The 25,433-nt window shown below is 35.8% G+C and overlaps 2 protein-coding genes and 1 non-coding gene across 5 annotated transcripts; 1 reads left to right on the top strand and 2 right to left on the bottom strand.

Moving 5' to 3' along the window:
* Positions 1 to 6: 6 nt before the first annotated feature.
* On the bottom strand, positions 7 to 9,087 carry LOC109102258 (protein NOXP20-like). Of its 3 annotated transcripts, none has more exons than XM_042771494.1 (13): positions 8,846 to 9,087; positions 7,269 to 7,586; positions 7,085 to 7,169; positions 5,740 to 5,921; positions 5,427 to 5,561; positions 5,082 to 5,234; positions 4,237 to 4,363; positions 3,755 to 3,840; positions 3,440 to 3,649; positions 2,760 to 2,899; positions 2,606 to 2,678; positions 640 to 687; positions 7 to 486 (listed from the first exon to the last, which is right to left on the bottom strand). In XM_042771494.1, exons 2-13 carry the CDS (start codon positions 7,578 to 7,580, stop codon positions 361 to 363), a joined length of 1,677 nt encoding a protein of 558 aa, XP_042627428.1. In that variant the 5' UTR covers positions 7,581 to 7,586; positions 8,846 to 9,087; the 3' UTR covers positions 7 to 360. The 3 variants fall into 3 exon arrangements, with proteins under 3 accessions (XP_042627428.1, XP_042627288.1, XP_042627367.1); XM_042771354.1 differs by having other exon boundaries at positions 640 to 693; positions 8,846 to 9,083; XM_042771433.1 differs by lacking the exon at positions 8,846 to 9,087 and adding an exon at positions 8,259 to 8,477 and having other exon boundaries at positions 640 to 693.
* A 262-nt stretch (positions 9,088 to 9,349) lies between these two features.
* Positions 9,350 to 9,421, top strand: trnap-agg. The gene has a single exon. It is a non-coding gene; the product is annotated as a tRNA-Pro (tRNA).
* A 794-nt stretch (positions 9,422 to 10,215) lies between these two features.
* On the bottom strand, positions 10,216 to 25,263 carry LOC109080128 (Krueppel-like factor 3). Its single transcript, XM_042771598.1, has 7 exons — positions 25,072 to 25,263; positions 19,330 to 19,372; positions 17,812 to 18,201; positions 16,618 to 16,750; positions 16,307 to 16,448; positions 13,257 to 13,405; positions 10,216 to 12,510 (listed from the first exon to the last, which is right to left on the bottom strand). Exons 2-7 carry the CDS (start codon positions 19,360 to 19,362, stop codon positions 12,329 to 12,331), a joined length of 1,029 nt encoding a protein of 342 aa, XP_042627532.1. The 5' UTR covers positions 19,363 to 19,372; positions 25,072 to 25,263; the 3' UTR covers positions 10,216 to 12,328.
* Positions 25,264 to 25,433: the final 170 nt, after the last annotated feature.

The following is a 25,433-nucleotide window of genomic DNA, read 5'->3' on the forward strand; positions in this document are numbered from 1 at the left end:
GTTCATTTTATTCAAAACAAAAACTGTTAATGGTGTATGAGTGATTGATATTATTAGGTGAATGGCAGTGGCAGTTGGACCTCCAAATCTTCTCAGACAATACAACACAAGATTAATATTTTTCATTTTTTGTACACTAACTTAAAAAAGAATGGACATTGTATCAAGAAGAATGATACATAAGCAGCTTCCTAAATAAGTTAGGAGTTTCAGTATCTTATTTTCCTAATTATCTCATTGTAAGAGTCTATATATAGACTAGAATTGCACTTTTTTGTTGTAAGCTCTCATACTGAAGCAACATACATAAACACAGATATAGACAAATACAGACAGAAACACACAAACGGAATAAGGGCACTATTCTGTGGATGCTAGTTCTGGGACTGGCGTCACCGCAGTTCTGCTGGTCTGGATGTGCGACACCTGAAGAACAGGCAGCAGCAGCTGGAATGCATTGTGAATGTAGGTAATGCTATTACAACCCTAGGGAAACAAGACACAGTGTAGTGATGAATGGTCATCAGTATCTTAACTACAGTCATTCTAATCATCAACATCAAGTCCCCTAACACAGTCTCCTCATTTGTTAGCTGTGCATTATGAAAAAAATAAAAAATAAATCACATTCAGTTTTACCTCTAGCATCACTCTGTCCACTAGAGGATTTACTTCTTCTGCTTTTCTCTGACTCTATAGGGTCAAAAAAAGGATGTTAAATCTAAACTTCAGAACAAAAATTACATAATTTAATCATTTCAGCAAAACCCATTTCATTTCAGTATATATATATATATATATATATATATATTACCAAAAGCAACAGTATACACATTTTATGTATCAAAAGCATATATTTTTGGGACAATCCCATGGAGCAAACTACCTGGGGTTCTGAGTTGTTGCAACCCATATTTATACTATTTAAAATAAATAACATTATTTTAGTTTTAGTAATTTTGGTTTAGTAATATTTATTGTTTTTTTTTATATCCATTTTTATTTTAGCTAGTTGCCAAAGTGAAAAATTAGCGATGAATTGGTGTGGACAGTTATATTTGTGGTTCACCTTACTGCATATGCATTTTAAGGAGTTTCCTTTTCAGAGGAGAGGGAATAAATCATGCAAGATCTTTTACTAAGGTTTGCGGCAGTCAGTTTACTGGCATTTGCGCCATTATTTAATGCTTAAAAAAGCATGTATTAAGCCATTTTGCACTTGAATTGGCTGTGATAATTGCTAATTAGTGTTGCTCTTGTTAGACTGCATTAGTCATTATGGAAATGATCTGAAAATGATTTATGCATTGCCAGTAGGTCAACCACACAACTTTCCACTCCCATCAGTGCTTTTATGGGATTGCGATCTCATGTTAAAGTACCACTATAATGCCATTTTTACGTTCCTAATATTGTTTTGGGAGTCTCCAGTTTTCTCAGAATATACACCTCATTTTCCAACAGTTCTCAAACAATTCATTCGAAGCAGTTCTAAGATTCAGTCTCTAAACCCCTCCTTTCCATGAGCCTACACTGCTGTGATTGGTCAGATGGCCCAGTCTGTTGTGATTGGTCTACCACATATAGCGCACGTTAGAAACTATAAGCACATTGTTATAGTTCCATATTTTGAACGCTCGATAGAAAGTATAATCATCTATTATTTATCATACTTACAGGTTGTGATACATGGAGCCAGCTGGCCCAAATAAACTGGGTACATAGCCATGTTTCTAGAGCACGCGTTTTGTGAATCCCACGCTGAACTCCCAGACATTAGAGAAGCAGTGATCAGTAAAATGAAGTGTTTGAGGGCGGGTTAAGTTGTTCACGGCCGGCCAATGTAGAATATAATAAAATGGGTGGGCATTATGCAAATGTAATACCCCGTGATGTGCAACCGTCACGGAAGTGTGAATTGAATGACTAACGACTCGTTTAGGCTGTTCAGAGTCGATTCTTTCTTTTTGGAGACAGTAACTTTATTTATCGTGCACTTTTGCTTTACAGTTTAGCAGATCGTTTGCATTCACATACAGCTATATTACACACTGCATCAAAGGCAATATTCGAAAGGGGCACTTTAATTTGCCCTGTTTAGTAAATCCGGTCCAAAAAATTCAACTTAATTAAGATATTACAACAGAAATGCTCCCAAACCACAAGAGGGCAGTGTTGACCTGCCCTGAATAATGAAGATTTTACAAAGTCTTACTAGCATTAATGTAAGTTACAGATTTTGTTTGTTCTTTTAATTTTTTTATGTGTTATGCCAGAGTAAAAACATTTTGAACCGGGAAATAAAATAGTTGGGACATCAATGAGGAAATGATTGGTTCAAGACATGACTCAGTGTGGCAGGTGGTTGGAGCATCTAAAAAAATGAATGATTTCATCTTAATAAGGAAAGTCATTTCAGAGGCTGAGCTATTAGTTATTGCTTTTTGTTAAAAGATAAAGACAAATGATTGTTTTCTTGGCAAGAACATCAAATGATGAATCGTTCACAATAAGATTAGGAGCATCCATTAAGAAATTAAATAAGGTCAGTTATATCATGGATAATGTGTACAGAATGAACTGAGCTCAGGTCAGTCAGACTCACCCCTACAGCCATTAATGTGTCCGTGAACTTTCGGGCCAGGCATTTGACTTCCTTACACATGGCACTGGTTAACCTGAGCACACGCAACAGTCACTAAATAACTAATAAAAGGACTTGTCAAATAACATCTTACAGAAATGGCTGAGGAACTCACCTGACCAGTGTACTGGCCTGTTGGCAGGCTGGCTTCTCCAGCTCTTGTCCGTGTAAAATCAACTCGGCCACTTTGTGTAGCTGTTCTATACTACGAGCGGTCACCTCTGCAAGACTGCCCACTGATGACATATACACCTTCTACATAAACAAACATACACAGATAACTAAATATTGATACACAAATTATTAGAATGATTTCTGAAGGATCATGTGACACTGAAGACTGGAGTAATGGCTACTTAAAATTCAACATTTCTATCTCAGGAATAGAAATGTTAAATTTTAAAATGAATTAAACCAGACAGCAGTTACGGTATGTTAGGCATTAATATTATTTCACAATATTACTGTTTTACTGTATTTTAATCCTATAAATGCAGCCTTTTTGAGCATAAGAGACTTCTTACAGAAACATATAAAAATAATGTAATTATTGCAAATGGTATTTTTTAAGAAGAAAGAAATTAAGACTTTTATCCAGCAAGGATCAAATTAAATTGATCAGTAAAGACATTTATACATCAAATAATTGCTATTCATCAAAGAAATAAATGCATCACAGTTTCCAATTATTAAGCAGTGTTATTAAGTGTTTTCAAAATTGATGATAATAATAAGAAATGTCTCTTGAGCAGGAAATATAAGCACACAGTTCAGATTTGATAACGCATTTCTCACCTCAACAGCATCTGAGTTTGCATCCTTTGCATTATTTTCCTCATTCTCTCCCTCTTCTCCCTTCACTTTCTTTTCTTCTTCTTTCTGTTCCTCCTTCCGTGGTTCAGGGCAAGTGGTGGCGCTCTCTTCTAACAATTCCTCTGTTACATTCTTGACATCATTGCGGGATTGCTCCACTTCTCGCACCCAATCATGAGCTTTTATATGGGCCTGCAAGGCACAGGGTATGATTAGTGTTTGTGTTTGTGTGCTGGGGAGAGTAGGTACACATTTGTGTTGCGTGTGCATATGCAGTGTGTGTATGTGCAGCTGTACTTTGTTCAGTTTGTCTGGAGTTGCAGCAACATGAAGCTCAAAGAGTAGCTCAGTAAGAACACTGACAAACTCCTCTCCATCAGCAGCTGAAACACACAGATCACGTAAATTTAATACCCGAGGGCAAAAAAGGAGGAGGACTGAAATATTTATAGCGCTCTGACAGAGTCGCCTGTCGTATCAAATCAATGTTAGTTCATTGAGATTTGCTAATATTGGGTTTTCAGATACTTGGTGATTTCAACCAGAATTATAGCCTACAAAATCATTTCACAGCCGTAATAATTATGTCGATTATATAACTAATCAAGATCTGTGATTGGATTTTAAAATTAAAATTAAAATTGTGAATGTGACCATTTAACCTGATTAATCTACATTAATGCACAAATTGTAATAAAGATTTATCAAGCACAGGATCTTGATTGTGGTCTGGATTTGACAGTGATGATCTGGATTTGTCTAATTATGTTAAAGATCACCGTTTTCCCCTGAGGCGGCATCAGCTTCCTCCTCTTCATGAGTGATGAAGATCTCTTTAATCGCAATCAGCTCCTTCTTCAGAACTTCCAAATCTTCCTCCTCCAAAGAGGACAAGTATTCCTGCACCTGAAATGAGGAGAGAAACAGGATGAAAAGAGGAAAGGAGAAGGACTGTCATGTCTAACTTATTAGATACGTTCATTTATTTGATCAAAAATACAGTAAAACACACTTTGTTTACTATTTTAATATATTTTAAAATGTATATTTATTCCTGTGATGGCAAAGCTGGATTTTCAGCATCATTACTCCAGTCTTCAGTGTCACATGATCCTTCAGAACTCATTGTAATATGCGGACTTGCTGCTCAAGAAACATTTCTTATTACTACCATCAATGTGGAAAACACTGACAGAGACTTTGCAGTCACTTATGAAAAATGTAATGCATCTTTGCTGAAAACAATAAAGCTAAAAAAACTTTCAAGAAAATACCTGACCAAACTAAGGGTTGTGTATGCTAGCTTCATGTCAACAGTATCACTCAGTGGTCTCTTATTTCACAAGTAATAAGATCATTATTAATATTTTGTTTCCATTTATTTATTTATTTAATAAGTAGCTGTGTAATAGTGGGTTAACTGTACAGTCAATCATTAGTGCAAAAAAAAGCTCTCATGGGATTATTTTGCAATAGGCAAAAAAACTACAAAAAACAAAGGAATTTTGAAAAATCATTTTGTTGTTAGACAAAGCATTAAAATAATGTAGGACATAGTCTTGGATGGAAATGTATTTCTGGTGACATTAGTATTTCAGCTTGTTTTTACATTGGTGTTACTAACCCTCCCTTCACTCTCATTGGAAAGTATCTCCAGTGCCTCAAGATGAGACAAGCCTTGGTAATCATCAAACAAGATCCCATAGTGGACGGTTGGTTCTGTGACCACCTGACTGCTCAGTCTCTCTCTCTCCTTCTCCTTTGCTTCTTTTAACATCTGCAGACAAACACAAGTACATACAGCAGCTAAGAGACACACAAGCATACTGTATACTGAAAATATGGCAGGATTTTCCAAAAACAAAACACTGTATCTTCTAAAGTAAGACGGTTGTAGGCACTCCGCTGGGTAACAACACCCAATAAACATGGTGAGAGATGTTAATTGAGCATTTGTTGACCATCTAACCTGAGACAGAGAGACCGTTCTCTGCATTAGTATTTTGGTCTTTTTAAAACCTGGGTCACTCTCTGCCAAGACATTCATGGTCTTCTTTCCAATGAACTCCAAAGCATCAAGGCCTCCTGTTATTACTGACTTTCCCTGAAAAAGCAAGAGGAAGAAAACATTTGTATGAACATGACAATTGTTCTGCGATACATTCACAAGTGGTCAGCCGAGACTCAATACTACGTATCTCAAAAGCATCTCCAGATTTGAAGTATTGGGTCTGATTTTGCTACCATTCAGTGATATGTTAATGATAGTAATCCACACTCACTGTGTTCTGAACAGCGCTGCTGATGCTTGACAGTACTCCTCTGTGCACCTCCTCTGAATGAACGTGTTCTGCCGTCTCTGTCCCAGAATGCTCATGGGCCTCTTCTGCCTCCTCACATGATGAGCTCTGCCGGATTCGTAATGCCACGCCTGCTTTCTCTTTTACAGAGCTTAACCCTTGACCTAGGGACAAACAAAGGATGGAAAATCATTCAACTTTACCCTGCAAGGCCTAACACACAGAACAGATACTGACTGAATCTGATTTATTGTACTGTGACAATAACATCTATGAAGACACACTGAGCTGACAATAGCACTTTCTGCAAGTTAGCCCTTTAGTATTATATCTAAAGTGTTTTTAATGAATGCCAAGTAATATATTATTTTGCAAGTACTTGCTCTGTATGCTGTTAATTTAATTAATACAACTTGTGTGCTGTCAATCACCAGAAACTTTTCTTAGTTTATAAAAAAAAAGAAGGACAATTTGCATACAGTAATGCACTTTAAATCACTTTACCTTGGTCCCACCGACTGCATGAATGATAAAACAGATAATTTGAGATCATTGCAATATATAAAAAAAAGACAGTTCAAAAGGTTGGGGTCAGTAAGTTTTTTTTTAAGAAATTAATGCCTTTTATTTTGCAAAGATGCATTAAATTGATCAAAAGTAACACTTAGTTTATAGTTTATAATGTTATAAGAGGTTTTTTTTTTTTTTTTAAATAAATGCAAAACTTTCTATACATAAAGTATTCTTTAAAAAAAAAGTATCAAGGTTTCCACAAATATATTAAGCAGCACAGCTATTTTCAATATTCATAATAATGAGCATCAAATCAGCATATAAGAATGATTTCTGAAGGATCATGTGACACTAAAGACTGGAGTAATGATGCTGAAAATCCAGCTTTGCCATCACAGGAATAGGTTACTTTTCAAAATGTATTAAAATAGAAAACCATTATTTTAAATTCTAATAAAATTTCACAATATTATATATATATTGTTTCTACTGTATTTTTAATCAAATACGACTTCTTTTAAAATGATTTTAAAAAATTGTATCAACCCTAAACTTTTGAACAGTATAGTGTTTTTATATTGAATTTAGAAATACGTTTTAGTTGCCACAAATTGGATAGCAAAAAATTAAATCTCATATGTATTTTTGCTGTTTACATGCATGCAACAGAATCTGATCTGTGCTAGATCAACAACCCAAATGCCAAACTGTGACTCTCTGTGATGATGTTATCTAACAGTTAACTATGGAAGAATCTACTGTATGGTTTACTAAGGCAGCCTCACTGTAGTGACAGGTTGCTATGGTGACTTACCCACAGTGGATGTAGCGGTGGTCAGAAGTGACTTCCCCCAGGAGCCCCAACTACTCCAGCCTTTAGATTTAGACTCATCCGGGCACTGATAACATGCATCCACACAGCCGAAAAATACACACAAAAGATGGATTTATGGATTTTGTAACATGACGCAAACACAGATCAATCCTATTAAATGTACCTCCGTTCCCTGCACTTCTTCCTGTGTAACTTCTGGATCCAAGCTCACTGAATCCACACATTCAGTCACCTGTCCCTCAGGTTTTTCTTCTGATGGATGTATGTGCTTCACTTCAACACCTTTAGTTGTACTGTGCTCTTCTGCAGCCACATTGGTTGAGTCAGGGGCCGATGTGTCTAGTGAGAGCTGAGATATCGGTGGGATCTCGTCTGTATTTGCTGCAGCTATGGAGACAGTTTCATCAGAGGCAGTCGTATGGAGGGAAGGGGGGGATTTTGTAGCGAGGTCTTCCAAGGTCTCATCTTGCGACATGGTGCTCTAAAAAAAAAAAAAAAAAAAAAAAAAAAAATTAGACAAAGTGAAGCAGCTGGCCATGACAGGTTGTGACTGACAACAAACTAAACTAAACACTGAGACAGCTGAGCTCTGACTAAGGTTTGCAAATTACAACTGGAAATTGATCAGTGACACAGACGATTAGCAAAAACACACCACAAGCACAGTGAAAAAGAAAAATGATGTTGCTCTTGTGAAATATCAAGTCACATTCTAAAATATATTGCTCATAAACGCGTTTCTCAGAAGTGCAGATATAAATTGGCTTGTCGTTGTGCATACAGAACATACTGGGTGTTATTTAGGAGGCTAATGTTAATGGGATCCTAGGATCAAGAACAATTTGTTAAGATCTTCCTTTATAACTGAAATACTCATTTATTTTTAAATTTATCTATTAGGATCTTATTTAACTCTTAATGAATGTTTTTTTTTAAATTAACAAATAAAGCAAAATGCACTACAGCTTCAAATATAATGTGAATCCAACACATACATGTGCATGTAAAGATAATAATTCAGCTAAATCACATTTTGTATTTAATCTCATCATGTCATCAGGTTTGTGGTCAGGTTAAGGTTAGATTTGGGTTTAGCAACTATCATCGTCTCTGTATAAACCCCACTGCACTTGTGAGATATATTAATACATACCTTGAATATAACATGAATACAGTGACACCAATTGTTTATGTGCGTGTGTGGACAGAAAAGCACTGACACATTGAGTAGCAGAGCTGTCCCTGAATGGTGCCACACGGTCAAGCGCCTTTGTTTGATGCGGATTGCAGCGCCATCTACTGGTTCTTTTATACACGTACAAGCTACTTTCAAACTTCAGTTTGTAAATACACGTTCAGTAAATGAATACGCGTATGCATAGACTGTAAATAAAGCAGATTATAAACGTCAAGTCACACGTTACAGTTTCTATACAACAGGTTTATGATCTCAAAGACGGTATTTCTACTAGCTGAGATAAAACGCCCATGTTTGATTATAAATCGTTTATTCGTTTCACCGTTATATTTGTCTTTTTTTTTTATTGGAACTTATTTATTTGAAGAATGTTATTATATGTATATACTCCGCGTGCACTTGAAAAGCGCCAATACAAACCAATTTAACTTTTAAAAAAACGACATGCAAAATAATAACAACAAAACGCGACAAATGCAAGTACGCTATAAAGATAAGCATAACGCTAAAATACAAAATAAACACATGCAAAACTAACATACGTGTTATTTCTTGCTTCTGAAATACAGTTAAATCATAAGCTCGTCCCTTCTCGCCAGTTCTGCTGATGACAGTCGCGCTCGCGCAACCCTTCCGCTCGAGCTCGCGCCACGTCGGCAGCAGGGATGCGTGCCGCTGTGGATGGTGACGTCACTTGAACTTTTGGCACGCAGGAAAATAAATAAGCGCACAGATTCCAATCACACCTCGCGTTAAATTGCAGTAAAATGCTACATCCAACTGTAACTGTGCTACTTATACAGAGTGAGGTATTAATCGGTTTGGTGTCGGCTTTTAAGGTGGCTTTGCGTTTCAGAGTTGTTTTTGCAAGTGGGAAAACTGGACGTAATGAAATAACTGATCTATTGCAAAATAAGAAAAAAAAAGTTTTCCTAACACTGAAAAAATATATATTTGTATTCATATTAACGAAATGATGGTAATAAGAATATCACGTTCTACCTTAAAGTTTTGTGACTTGTTACACAGATGTGTATTTTGCAGCTGGCTCGTTGGTCTAGGGGTATGATTCTCGCTTAGGGTGCGAGAGGTCCCGGGTTCAAATCCCGGACGAGCCCTAGTTTTTAATAAAACCTGTGCAATGGGGCGGAAATTTATATTTACATTATAAATGACTTACAATAGAAATGTGGAAGTCCTGGTGCCAGATGCATAAACTTGCTATTAAGACTGTGTCAAAAGAACTATCCTGAGCCACTAGCAGTTGATATTGAGTCTTATCTTTTGGATTCAAATTAGACCAGTCTACGTTTTTATGTAACTGACTTAAAACAGATTAGACCAGTCTTAAAGAAAAAAAAAGATAAAAATTGATGACTAACCTGTAAGACTAGTCAAAGACTTATTTGCAGCTGGTCACTGAAAATCTGAATTTGTCGAGCAATTTGGTAATGCTAAAATAAAAAAACACAATGACAACACATTTATACAAAATATTCACCATAAAAAGTTTATTGAATGATACATATTGAAATCTATATAATACAAAAAGTGTCTGAACAATTTGTATTTAATTCACAGTTTGATATAATAACAGCATAATATTCCCTTTGAACTGTGAAAATATAAGTAATTTAGAAAAGACACAAGATTCACATCTTTATAAAAAGTATTTTTGTTTAGGATTAAAAATTTATCATAATCATGCTTTCTATAAATTGCCCATTCAGTCATATTATATATAATATATATATATATATATATATATATATATATATATATATATATATATATATATATATATATATATATATATATATATATATATATATATATATATACATATACATATATATATACCATATACATTATACAATATATATATATATATATATATATATATATATATTATCTCCATTATCCTATCTGATTAGTTCATTCCTGTGATGTGTAGGTTTATACATTAGACCAAGAAACATATGCTTCATCCTTTTTCTCTGTAATTCTTTCTTTGACTCATATCAATCGTTTCATAAAGGACTATTTTACTTTCTTATGTAAGCTCCCCCTTGTTCTTTTCCTCCTTCAAAATTGTCCTTCAGTTGTGAAGAGAAAAACAGGAACGGGTCTGTTACAAACTGTTAAACTAAGAAAGACAAAAAAAAAAAAAAACGGAGATAATGTACAGCACAAAGCTCAAAGCCATTCATGGACCCCCATTTACAGATATTTGCCATTTCAAATCTATTTTTAAAGTGCACTGTTTCCGTTTACAGATTGCCCTTAACAAACATCTGCTCACGTAAAAATTATTTGCAAAACCTACAAACAGAAAAACAAAAAGTACACTCGTCCCAGCATATATCCATGACTATCTCACGTGTTTAACAAATATCTCACAAACAAAGTGTTAGCAGTAAGACAATGTTACCCATAACCTAGATGAACACACTCTAATAAAATAATGCCCCTTATTGAATGGTTCACATTTATCACATTTCTCCACCTAAACATCCCTCAGTGAAATAATAGTTTACCCTTTTGAGCCTCGGACACTGGATTTGATAAAATACAACAAGACACAACAAAATATTTAGGATTATATGAATATTCATGATTACAGAAATTATTCAAATATGAATAATGGTGAGATTAAGCAAAATAAAGCTTGCTATAAGTCCTTGCAACTAACATGTATGTGTTGGATGACCAAGCGTTCAATTTTCAGACCTGCCTATTGCTTTAAGACGCCATTATTTTGAACTTATTTTCTACTTGTATTTTTAACAGGTATGTAGGGTAAAATCATAATTATAATTTCATTACTAAATCGTAAATTGTGCATGTGCATAGTTGCAAGAACTTACACAGTACATAGTACTTACGGTAATAAACTACACTATTAATTCATGATTACAATTAATAAAACATGCCAATGTTTCACTAAGTAAATAATAGGTCAGTTGCTCGGAAGCTACTTTTGGAACCAAAAACGTTTTGTCAAAACTGAACTCCTTAAGGCTCATTCACACCAAGGACGATAACTATAACAATATAGTTTTTTAAAAATAGTTCTAAATGTATAAGAATAGCAGAGTCCACAACTATAACGATAACGACACAGAGGAGCCATATCGTTGGAATCGTTTTCACCATGATTTCTTCCAGCATCTGAATGATGAAAGCATTGGCAGCCAAACAGAATCCATTCTGCTTTAAAGGGCTTGAGCATTTAAAGTGGCAGATGACAAAACTGCAGCGCGTGCTTATAATAAACAGCATGTTATCGTGGGTTCTTGGTGTGAACGGGCCTTAACTGACCCAACCAAACGATCTCAGGAAACATATGAAGGCGTAAGACAATCAGCCTCGGTCCTTACACTGAAACATGAAACACACATGCTGAATACATATACAGGACCTGTGTATACACATTCATTTTTCTGAATAATATAAAAAAAGAGAAAAATTCACATTCTGCAGGTTTGACCCGAGTTGCATCTTAAAACAACATTTAAAGTGTGAAACTGTGTGTGTGTTGGTATATGTGTGTGACTAGCTACTGATATACTGTAAATGTATTTTGCTTGTTTGTGTAGTGCTGTAACTGGCACAATGAGCCCTCTGACCAGCAGAGGGGTAAAACAGAATGGTAGAGAGACCTGAAAAGAGAGACGGAAGAGAAGGGAGAGAGAGAGAGTGCTTGGTATCAAGAAAATACTTAAAGGTGCCTATTGTCATGAATTTGAATGGCATTCAATTTTGCCTATAAAAGGGTCTTTCCACAGCACTATCAACGTTTGTCCGAATCCATAGTAATGGTGACGAAATCCACTTGGACAAAAACTGTTTTCATGAAGTACGAGCTAGCCATCATAATATCCATCAACTCCACTCCGTTTCCTGAACAGAAAGGGGACAGGAAACACAAAACGGCCCATAACATCACTGAAGATGAAGCTCCTGTTGAGCAATGGATTAATCAAAGGTGCAATTTCTGCTCCGGTCACGTTGCAGTATTGAGTTCACATCAGCAGGTGGCGCTTCTTGTGCAAGGCCAGGTGATCGGAGCGGGAGAAGGTGCGATCACAGTCAGGGCACTGGAATGGCTTTATACCCGTGTGCTTCCGAAAGTGACGGGTCAGCTCATCAGAGCGGGCGAACTTCCACGTACAGCCTTCCCACATGCACTTGTAAGGCTTCTCTCCTAAACGGTCACACAAAGAGTAGGGAAGGAACATTTAGAAGAGTCTTTATTTATCCGAATTAATAGTATCAGAGTAAGGGTAAATGAGTATTTCCATCTGTATATGGGTCAATAACAATCTCTAAGATGATTAAAAAGTATTTGATGATAAGAAAAAACATGAATCAAGTGATTAATAAAAAGTTGGAAAATCGTTTGTAACATTATAAATGCCTTTACTGTCATTTTTGATCAATTTAATCATTCAGTTCTTTCTTAAATACATAACATATATAAATCCCCCCAAAACTTTTAAATGGTAGCATATCATGGTTTTAAACATTGATAATAAAAAACCTTTCTTGAGCAGGAAATCAGCATATTAGAATGATTTCTGAAGGATCATGTGACATTGAAAATTGGAGTAATGATGCTGAAAATTCAGCTTTGACTCAAAGGAATAAATTACATTTTAAATATATATTCAAATACAAAAACTTATTTTAAATTATAATAATAATTAACAATATTACTGTTTTTCTTTATTTTAGATCAAATAAATGCAGCCTTGGTGAGCATAAATAACTTAAAGACCAAGTCCCATATCATGCAGAAGTGTACTTATGCAGTTTTTGTGTGAATTGCATTTGTATTGTATTTTTGAACTTACATCCACAATACATCCAGGCAAAAAAAATAAAAATAAATGAGCGTCACATTAATTGTGCATGTATGAACAAAAGTCTTTGCATATATAGCCTATGTACCTGTATGTGTGCGTCTGTGAGCTTTCAGGTGGGAGCTTTTGGTATAGACTTTATTGCAGCCATTGAAGTCACAGCGATGAATTCGACGCTTCTTCAGTGGATCTGGAGACTCTACCTTTCGACGTACAATCACAGAGTGTGTGTTTTCCCTGTTAAAGACAAAAAGAAAGATAAATGTATTCATGGTCTCCACAACCTCTTTGTTTGAAGTGCACCTCTTGCTTTAACCACCAGAGGTCAGATCCATAACATACAGTCTACCTCAAAGCAAAAGCCAGTCCTTTGTGTACAGTTACCTGAGTATTGTATGTATTTATGACCTTAGATTTTGTTTATAGTGCCCCTATTATAAGTTCCTAATATTGTTTTGGGAGTCTCCTACAACAGGTTTACATGCATGCAAGATCAAAAAACATTTGTTTTCGCATAACATTTAACTTCACCTCAGTTGATTCAATGATTAGTTTGAAGCAGTTCAAAAGAATAAGTCTGTCTAAACCCCTCCTTTTTCGTAAGCCTACACTGCTCTGATTGGTTAGATGGCGTAGTGCTTTGTAACTGGCCTACCGTGCATGCTGTAGTGTTTGAGGGGGGGTCAAGTCGTTTGTGGGCGGACAATGTAGAACTTAGGCAGGCATTATGCAAATGTGTTACCCAGTGACGTGTAGCTGTCACGGAAGTGAGACTGGAGTTCCTGACAACTCGTTTTTTTTTTTTTTTTGCTTTTTTTTTGAGAAACAATAACGTTATTTTTCGTGCACTTTCGTCTATACAACTTTGTAGATCATTTAAATTCACCGACAGCTACATTACACACTGCATGAAAGGAAATATTCGAAAATGCATAATAGGGGCACTTTAATTACAGTACACTGATGTCACATGTTAGCAAGAATCCTTATTACTGCTCACACGTAGGCCTTAACCACAAGAAACTAAGGTGGGTAACTTGTTCCACACCATTTGAGCTACAGACATGAATAACACATCCAATTGTGCAGCTTTCTGATGAAAGGCTGTTACTTTTCTAACTTACTTTTCCAACTTGCAGACAATAAACCAGTTGAAAAAACTCCCATACATTTACTTAGAGGAACACCTCTTACTGTAAGTTCCTGCCTAAATACACCCTGTAATTAAATAGATCCTTCTCTCTCTCATCTCTCCATTAAACCTCTCCATACACTTTACCCTCCCTTTACATATTTTCAATCTTGGATTACAATGTCACTTATTCACCCACTTTTTGACATTTGTTCCTAAAAGAAGCTGTTTTCTGGCACCGCACCCACTATAAAATTATCATTCTACCTTCCTCCTCCCTTCCTCTCTCAATCAAGCGCTTTCTCATCCCTGCGTCATCACTTATTTCTCTGTATTTCACCACTTTTTTTCTTTTCTGTCACGCAGTATGTCCATAACTGATGACACCAGACCCACTGGAAGACATCCCACACACATCCACTGTGAAAGTGCACTAAACCACGTACGAATAAGAATCCAAAAACGTCTACACAAACTCTCAAGCATGCACTTACATGTGCTCAAGCATGACCCCATGAGGGTTTGAAGAATACGTGGAGACACACTGTCTCTGAAATACATACTAGGGAATTTTATCAGACCCACAGCAAGTAACATCAGATACAGAAATGTATGCATTACACCACACACACATACACACATGGATAAAAGAGAACTGTAGGCCAAATGTACTATAAATGAGATCCATAATAGACAGACAAATATATATATATATATATATAGAGAGAGAGAGAGAGTTAGACAGATACTACATGTACAGTATGTGTAGCATTTGTTTGTTTCTGTGTCTAATTACAGGTTTCTGTATAGAATCCAGTAGGCTGTTTTTACAAGCAGCTGTTCATTGTTGACTGGGGATGAACCACTGTAAATGTGTAAAAACATGCAACAAAACTCCTTAAAGTGACAAGCTGTGACCTGTCTCACAAAGAAATTCACAATCGCATACACATAACCAAACTCATTTCATTTAAACACAAGATACAATTTTTTTATATATCTATATATATATATATACATATATATAATTTACAAACATAGTTCTGTCATGAATCTCTAGATTGCGCAAGCCGATAGGTTCTCAATCTGACATAATCCCAATATTATTCACATGGCACAGCTGATTGGTTTCTTTTCGCATCAGCAGCCATTGAGCTTGCTGTTCAACGTTCATATACTTGGCTAGTGCTTGCTGTAGCAGCTGTAGCGCTTCAGAAACCCTTCACCTTCCCCAGCTCCACCTGTATAGATCTGCTGCGGGGTTATTTCATATATGTGACCCTGGACCCCAAAACCAGTCTTAAGTCACTGGGGTATATTTGTAGCAATAGCCAAATATACATAGCATGGGTCAAAATTATTTATTTTTATTTTATGCCAAAAATTATTAGGATATTAAGTAAAGATTATGTTCCATGAAGATACTTTGTAATTTTCCTACTGAAAATATATCAAAATGTAATTTTTGATTAGTAATATGCATTGCTAAGAACTTAATTTGGATAACTTTAAAGGCGATTTTCTCAATATTTAGATTTTTTTGCACCCTCAGATTGTAGATTTTCAAACAGTTGTATCTCGACCAAATATTATACTATCCTAAAAAAAACATACATCAATGGAAAGCTTATTCATTCAACTTTCAGATGATGTATAAATCTCAATTTTGAAAAATTTACCCTTATGACTGGTTTTGTGGTCCATGGTCACATATACTACATATGCAGCAGCAGTATTTCTCACATGCTCACAGCAGCATATCTGTGGATGTCTTGGCAGTAGCAAGTCTCGGTTTTTGCTCTGAAACAGCTGCAGCAGCAGCGAGCAGAACTATTCCACTAAGACCAAACTCAATAACATTGCCATGTATGTTACCATGCTGAAGAGTTGCCATGACAGAAATGCATGTCATGACAGTATTATTTGTGATCATCCAAAATATATAGGGATATTACAAAAAAATAAAAAACTGAGCGTTTGTGTGTGTTTGAGGAATCAGTACTCACTCATAACTCGGTGGGACAGTAATGACAGGTGAGGTTATTTCCTGGCTGTGGGAATCCTGAGCGTGTTCAGGGTAGGGATCAGATTTGATTGGCTTGAGGAGCTCATGGTTGTCTGGAGGATTCTCTGACTGCATTATAGGGACTGAAGACAAGAAAGGAGAGACAAATCAATCAGCCAAGCAAAAATATGTAAGGCTACTTTATATCATTACAACTGTCACCCACTAAAACTCATGAGAAGAGAGTAAGAGCATGTGTTTGCTTCAAAAGGGATTATGCTTGTGTGTGATGGAGCATGTCATCCCACTTACACTGTTTGTGGTTAGTAGGATCCTCAGGTGTGACAGGTGATATCATGATGGAGGGAGACAGGTGTAGGGCAGAAGGGTAGAGCACAGATAACGGCTGCAGCATAGAAAATACTGGTACAATAGGTGTTAAAACCTGCATCACACGTAGAGCAGAAAAACAAACACAGATGGATTATGACACGAGAAATGTCTGTTGGTCTCTAAGTTTAAGGTAAGACATCACAGCTGTGCTTTCTACGATATACACTTTTGTTCAGATGTTCAGGCTCAAGATTTAATATTTTTATTTTTTGGATGCAAGTATGCATTAAATTTATCAAAAGTAAAAGTTTTTATTTTTTTTATTTTTTTACATACATTTTCTATTTCAAATAAATACTATTTTGAACTTTCTATTTACCAAATAATCCTGAAAAAATGTATCACCGTTTCCACAAAAATACGAGGCAGCATAACTGTTTTCAAATTAGATAATAATAAGAAAAGTTTCACAAGCACCAAATCAGCATGTTAGAATGATTTTAAAAGGATCATGTGACACTGAAGACTGAAAATTCTGCTTTGCCATCACAGAAATAAATTACATTTAAAAATATACTGAAATAGAAAAAATATTTTAATAATATTTCACAATATTACTCTTTTGCTGTATTTTTGATTAAATATTTGCAGCCTTGGTGAGCATAAGTGACTTTTTTCAAAAACATTAAAAATCTTGCGACCCCAAATAATATTTTCATCCATGTTAGTCACATAACAAAACCATTTTTTGGTGGACAAAAAGTTTTTCAAATATTAACAAGCATTATAATAAAACTATTATTACTACTTATTAATATGTTTTGTTAAAAACATTTTTTTCTATTAAAAAATTAATTAATAATAATAATAATAATAATACAATAAATTAAAAATACACGTTTAAATTAAAAATATTCTTATCAAAGAAGATGTATTCTCAAATCATTACACATATGAATTGCATTATTTATGTATTTTTGAAATTGTCAAATCATACTGACATATGTGACAGAGCTAATAAAATAGGATATGTATAGATATATACCATGTTGTTTTTTTAGCACATGTAAACTGAATTACCATGTAAATACCATTGCATGGGAATATGGTAAACATTCAGTAGCATGGTATCACCACAGCACTTTTTTTGTAAGGCATCACCACTATTCTTACCGGAGCAATGGGAAGGGCCAGTGGTGGGGTCAGCTGCCTTGTCTGAGTGCTTCCTGTTACAGAGCCGTTGCTGGAGCCAGGGCGAGGACGTGACACAGGACTGGAGTAATCAAAAGGGGATGGGGGAGTGGCTCTGGGTGATGATGATGCCAGAGATGAGGAAGGCGACGAAACGGAGGATCTTTTGGTGGTCAAGTCGACAGGTTCAGTCTGGGACTGATGGAAATCCTGGGACTGAGGGTGTGTGTGAGGGGGGCTCACGTAGGTGTAATGTGCTTGGGGGTAGTAAGGAGAGTATAGTTGAGCTGTGGAAGTAGGGACCATAGAAGATGGCATTACGACTTCAAATGCCTCAGGTGTAGGTTTAATCAGGTAAGTCGGGTAAAATGACTGAGAGAGAAAAAGAGAGAAAGAGACGTTAAACATGCTGAACTTGCTAGCATAATTACACATTCACATGTACATAATTACACAAGCACTCATATAAAGCAGCTGCGCTGAACAGCAGTTGAGTCTGGGGAGTATAAACCGACAAAAAAGACTAACTTTGAATGACTGAGTATGAGCCAAATTCAACTTCCCACCCCATATAAACTCCTAACCTAATAAGAAAGGAATGCATGTCCATCTGCAGCCAGAGGAAGAGAGAAAAAAGGGCAAGTACGAGATGAGTTTTAGAGATACATTTTGTAAGATCCTAATAATAAACTCATGCGCTTTAAAACATATTCTTATTAGTGTCTATCAATGAGTCTTGTGCTATTACAGAGAATTCAATGATTGCACATGGATACTGAACACACCAATGACCCAAGACCAGGGTGTTCAGAGGGCCAAGTGCCAGGCAGCCCATTGTGTGTACGTTGGTAAGGCAGGTTTGTTATTGGAAACGGAAAGTGCAGCATTGTTTTCTTTAAAATCGCATAAACCGGATACAAAGAACTAGACAAGCATCAAGGTGGAGGACCATTTCAGATTAGCCCAAAACCACTTCTTCTTGCTAATAGATTTTAATCAGGTTAGATACCATATTTAATTTAAAGTGAATGAAAATGAGGGATAGACTTACAGTAGTGTTTACAATGGCACGTACTGTACAAAGGTTTTAGATTTTTTTTTTTTTTTTTTTTTTTTTTTTTTTTTTTTTTTTGGATTTCTTCCAATTTTTTTCTTCAGCAGAACAATCAGTTAAACAACAGTACAACCCCCATTTTTATTCCTGTCAAAAATTAAATATGGCGCTACCCTGACTAAGGTATATACACTAAACAAAAAAGTTGATGTAAAAAAAAAAAACCATTCACTCAAAACCTGTTTGCATATTTCACAAATAATTACGTAGAACTCCTTGAATTAAACTTTTTATGCAGAAAGACTGAAAGTAAGTATGTTCTCATAACACTATTTTTACAGTGTAAAAGGGATCTCTACAAAACCTTTCAGAAATGATTTATACCATCATACCAACCATTTCTTAACAATTTATTTGAGAATATTTACCCTTAAAACTGTACTCACCATGTCTGGCTTTATTGGGTCACACCTGAGCATGGCTGGAATTCTGGAAAATACAGAGAACAAACAGTGGTACATCAGATAGCGACCAAAAAGCTCTCATTAGAGACATGTCCTGAGCCATCAGGAAGTCATTCTTCATTCCAAGCACACAGAAGCAGAGAAGCATGAAACACTAATCATTTAAAGTACAGGGGAAGTCAGAATGCCCAGGGCTATGAACGCTGTTTGTGTGTGGTTGTACATAAGATTGCAACACTATTAGGAGTTTTTCCACCTGACCCACATGTCTTGGGAAACAGAGAGGCCACATCCTACTGCTGCTACCATTTCATCCGTAGATAATGATTCATTCCCTGATCTTACCAAATCTTGGGTTGTTTCTTTAACTTCAGGGGCTTTTTGTCCAGGTTTTTTTTTTTTTTTCTACTGATCATTTTCCTCCTTTGTGTTAAATGGCAGTTACATTAAAACTTCTTTGGAAATCTTTTAAATTTTTTTTTTTTTTAAAGAAATCTCTTATGCTCACCAAGGCTGCATTTATTTGATTACAAATACCATAAAAACAGTAATATTTTTAAATGTTTTGTCCATTATAATATATTTTAAATTTGTATTAGATCATAAATGTCTTACTGTCACTTTTGATAAGTTTAATGTGTCTTTGCTGAACAAAAGTATTGAACATTTGAATGGTACTGTTTATAAATAAATACAATTTTAATTTTACATGAATAATATAAATAAATTGATTGTAAATACTGTCCCCCAGTTTAAAAAAAAAAAAAAATCCACCATAATCCAAGGTTAATGTATTCAAAGTAAGCTTGAAATGAAATATGAGACAATAACAAAGCGAAATCAAAGTAGGAATTTAACCTAAGCAAGACAAAGAAGCCAACTTTTTTATTAAAAAAAAAAAAATCTGATTTCCTCCACAGAATGCTATTTAACACAACACATCATCTGAAATGTGATGGAAATGTTTATATCAGACAAATGTGATGCCAGTACTGTTTGATATTGTAGGTGGACAGATTAGATAAACTAGCGAGAGTGTGAAAAGTGTATTATAAGAGAGTTTACTTTGTAAAAATCCACTGGGTCAAAAGTAGAAAAATAACACACCTAACAAGTCTACAATGCACAAAGGAAGCTAAAAGCTAAAGATGAAAGGTCTACAGCACTACCAGCTCATCAGATATCTTAGATATGGTCATGTTGTCTTGCGAATACAAAAGAGACAAATATGTTTTGTGCTTTAATCTGTCTGTGTGTTTGTGTGAGCGCACAAAGCCTGACACAAAGATGCAGATACTACAGTCTATACAGGTGCTATAGGTGCTGATCAATGTCTATATCCAACAATTAAAGTAAAAATGATCCAGGACTTGTTTTCATGGGAATTCAGGAACGGGATGTGGGACTTCAGTGAGCCATGAGACTGACTTCAATGATATGTGAGTGTTTTTACAGTCCAAAGTCTGAGAGACAGAGGAAGAAAGAAAGAGAGGGGTGAATGTAAAGTCTCTTTTTACAATCATTAACCCAGGGTGGTGCTGTTAACACACACACACACACACACACACACGCACACACACACAGAACAATCATACTACAGTAGGTCCACTGAGTCCAGATCCACTTCCAGCAAACTGAACACTCCTCAGTCCTCAGACACACATATATAAACAGGACTACTATCGCAAGAGACAATGCCGATCACACACACACAGGCTTGCAAAACACTCCCTTTGGCCCCAGGGTCAGGTGTGGGTTAACAAAACAATGTATTGAAGCGTACACACAAACACAGACATACTCATCCCAACCTGAAACCAACAGTATAGAATCCCATACAGATAAAGAGATGCATCAAAACATAAGACAAGTCGCGACATATGAGTTAAACACCATTCAAGACCTCAGTTTGAACACTTTAATAAGAGGAAGTTTTTGGAACTAGACTCTGTTTTCTTGTCTGTAGAGCTTAAAATGAATAGTTCAGCCAATACTGAAAGTTCTACCATCATTTATCTACCATCACGTTAAGCCTGCATATGACTTTCTTTCTTCAATTAAACACAAAAGGAAAAGTTTAGGAGAATGTGCAGGCTGTTCTTATCCATACAACGAGAGTGAATACCATGCTACCAAGCTACAAAAATAAAATAAAAAAGCATCACAGGTCTACATATGCAGAGAAAGAAAATGAAAGTTACATGGGTTTGGAATGACATGAGAGTGAGTAAATAATGGCGGATTTTTATTATTGGTTGAATCAACCTCACATTTAGAAAACTGCACGAGCTGAACCCTCTTAATTATTTTGATGAAAATAAGGGTTGTATGGGGTTGTAAGGCCTCTATGTACACTACAATTTAAAAGTTTGGGGTTAGTAAGATTTGCACTTATCAAAGCACAGGTTTTCTTTTCAACTTGTCTGCAGAAGCATCAAGGTCTGCTAAGCTCCCTCTTGAGAAATCTTAGTCAAACAAACAGTCCCTTTCAAAATAAGAGACAGACATTTTTTATATTGCCATCATAACTGTTGCACTCGGAAAGATAGATAGATAGATAGATAGATAGATAGATAGATAGATAGATAGATAGATAGATAAGATAGATAGATAGATAGATAGATAGATATAGATAGATAGATAGATAGATAGATAGATAGATAGATAGATAGATAGATAGATAGATAGATAGATAGATAGATAGATATAGAGGTGTTCAAAACTGTCCTCCGGGCTTGGCAGAGTTCAAGTGAACCTTTTATATTAAACATGAAGCTTTTTACTGCTAACAACAACAAGCACACACTCACATACACACAAGATCGTCAATTAAACTTTACAGTCTCATAAAATAAAGAGAGGTTAGAACAAGTTCCATCAGATGCTGTTAGTACGGAGAAATTGGAGTGCCAACTAACTTCATAACACATGAAACACCAATAATTATCATTTTCTGTGAGCAATTAAATGAAGATGTTTAAATGCTTAATTTTATTATTATTATAGTCTTTGTGAGTTGATAACACAATCTGTTTCTACCCTCTATCATATCTGATCATCACTTCAATGTTAAGATGTAATGGTAATGATGAGGGCCCTATAAATCGGCAGAAAAATTTTATGTTTTAAATGATCTTTTAAATCCCACATTAACAGCTGTATGTGTTCTTATACAGCTGTGGCTAAGTTTAATATTTTTCTTGAATGCTGTGGTGTGTTTAACCTCAGGTAGTAGAGACTGTTCGAAGAACTCTTTCTGTCAAATCCACCATGTGTGACACCTTATAAATTACACACGCTTGTCATTCAACATTGCAGACCGGTGAAGTAGGCAAATCCATTAAGGCACACACACATACACACACAAAACCACAGAACGCCAGTGTTACGCTCTAATGCAGTTTCCTAGTGGAGAGAAATGGTCCGGCTTGCTGACATGAGGAAAATGCGAAGACCACAATTACAAAGTACAGAATCTAATAGCAAACCCATGTAAAGCCCAAAACCAAACGAAATGGCTCTGGTTCAGTGCACAAAACCCATCAATAACCGCCGCCGCTCTGAGATGCCAGGTGCCAGGTGTCTGAGAGTTGCGTGAGATCTGAGTTTGATCAGGTGATGATCGGGATGATCATAATGTGAAAAACTTTACAGATAGGCTTCTATCTGACTGAAAGATTTAGACTGAAATTTAGCCCGTAGACCAAATTTGGCAAGAGGGCCGCAATGTGTCTGTTATTGTTTCCATAGTGAGACTAACACATAGAGAAGCTCTGCTACATGGGGGCCATAGAGTCCCTTTTGGCCTTTCCTCAAACTAAAGAAAAAAAGAAAAACAGACAGAGAGCAAGAGAGAGGCTGAGCATTTTAACAATGGTATGCGGCTCTGAAAATGATCCTCTTTTGTAGTGGGTTGTTTGTGTGTGTATTGAGATAACATCAGAGTATTGATCCAAGGAAAGAGTCGTGTAAGTGGGTGGAGGGTCTAGGCATGTGTGTATGAGTGTATATGTGTGTGTGTGTGTGTGTGTGTGTGTGTGTTCACTCCCCTCAGTTAGCCTCCCCTCAAATGCTGAAAACAGGAAAAGAGGCTCCATGTTCCAGATGGAATGTCTGACGCAAACCTCAGCCTTGAAACAAAGCTCAGAATACAACAGCCGTACTGACCCTGGGACTTTGACTATTAGTTTTACTGTATTTGATTTGTACACAAATAATGCTACAGTATGTCCACCATGTGCATATGTACTCTTCACATAATCTTCATACAGTCCAAAATGCAGGGGCAGGATGTTCAGATTTTGATTTTTCATAATAAATGCAGGCCAAGCTGATCACAAACCAAACCAATTACAGCAGAAGCCTACAGAATTGGGCTTGGAGCCATATTAAATAATATTTCTGACTTTAAAAAGTTCAAAAAACAAAAACTATGTATGCACTATCTTGCCAAAATTTAATTTGAATAATTTCAATGAATAATCAGTAGTTCATGCACACTCAGTACATACAATATATGAATCAAGGTGTCATGACATTTCTAACTGTTTAAATGTAGATTAACTGAAGACCTGTCAAGTATTTTAATGCAATACTGTTTGTTAACATTTAAACTTCTTATAAAGAGTTGCAGGTCCCAGCTCAGAATGTGACCAAATAAATGTTTAGTTAAAAAATGCAACATGATCCTGCACGCATGTTCCTACAGTGCATATAATTTGCCTGAAAATTAGATTTGCATATAAGCTCTAGCACTGATCATATGCCTGAGAGACTGTAAATCATGCCAATTATTCATGCTGATACAGTACAAGATTCAAGTTTAAGTCCAGCTAAGAACACAGTATCAGTACAACAATAAAACAGTAAGTGCTAAAAGAGCAATATTAATACAACTCACAATAATCAGAACAAATGGATTGCAATGACATGATCATCCATATTTTTAAGTTGTTCAAAATTACAATAAAAATGCAATTCATACTGGTTAATTACTTGAATTCACCTCTCATTTGATGAACATGTTTCTTAATTCAAATAATTTAGATTTTGTGATATTGCTTTAAAATATCTGGATGGTGTAACTGTATGAGAAGATTTATTATAGATAAATAAATAATTTATATTAGATAAGAATTTTTGTATAATATAGAAATGACCCATTTAGATCCCCTTGATTGCATGTCAAGGCCATTAAATGTTTGTACAATCACGTATGAAATATTTTGGTACTTTTTTTACAAAACTTTTAGACACTTTAGATCCATTAAATTCATGTTTGTATGGAAAAAAAAAAAAACTACAACAATTGTTTACTTTTTTTTCCGTATAAACATGAATACATAAATGACATTTCTGAAAACTTGGCACAAATGTTAAACTAGATTCTTAAAAAGCTTTCTCGTTGTCATCACCTCATAACGTCCTTATTTGACACTGGCCCATACTGTACGTCTGTCAAAACTACTGTAGAAGTAGCCTACTTACTGCAGATTGTGTGAAATAAAACATTCTAAAATGGACAAAAGAAACTGAAAAAATAATTCTACTTATATAGGCTACACGATTCATACGTGTGTATTTTGTTTTGTTTTATTGAATATTTATTACATATTAATTTATTTAAATAAATCAATTAAAGATGGACTAAACTGTTTATAACTACAGGTTGGGTTTTGCCTGTTTTAAGTCAGACTATGGTATTTAATGAATATAGCAACTTACTTGTCAGTAAATATTCCTCAAGGCAAAAGTTCTCCGTTATGAAGGACCGCAGACGACAGCAACAACCCGGATCACAATGGCATAAAACACATCCAAATGACACTTTAGGCTGACGCCGAAAAAAACTTCACTGAGAGTTACGAAACAAGTTGTCCAAGTGTTTAAAGTGTCATGAGTGCATTGAGCGTCTATCACATGATTAGGGCCGGGCGGGCGGGCGCGCGCTCGCGGGAGGTGAGGGTGGGGCGCGCTCTTGGCTCCAGATACGCGCAACCGGAGACAGGAGGGGCAGAAGAGAAGAGAAAGGGCTGGGTGTGTGTGTGCCTGCCTGCCTCTCCCTCTACGCCCTTTCCTTCCTTCTC

This window comes from Cyprinus carpio, chromosome A1, assembly GCF_018340385.1.
Source record: "Cyprinus carpio isolate SPL01 chromosome A1, ASM1834038v1, whole genome shotgun sequence".
Taxonomy (NCBI): Eukaryota; Metazoa; Chordata; class Actinopteri; order Cypriniformes; family Cyprinidae; genus Cyprinus; species Cyprinus carpio.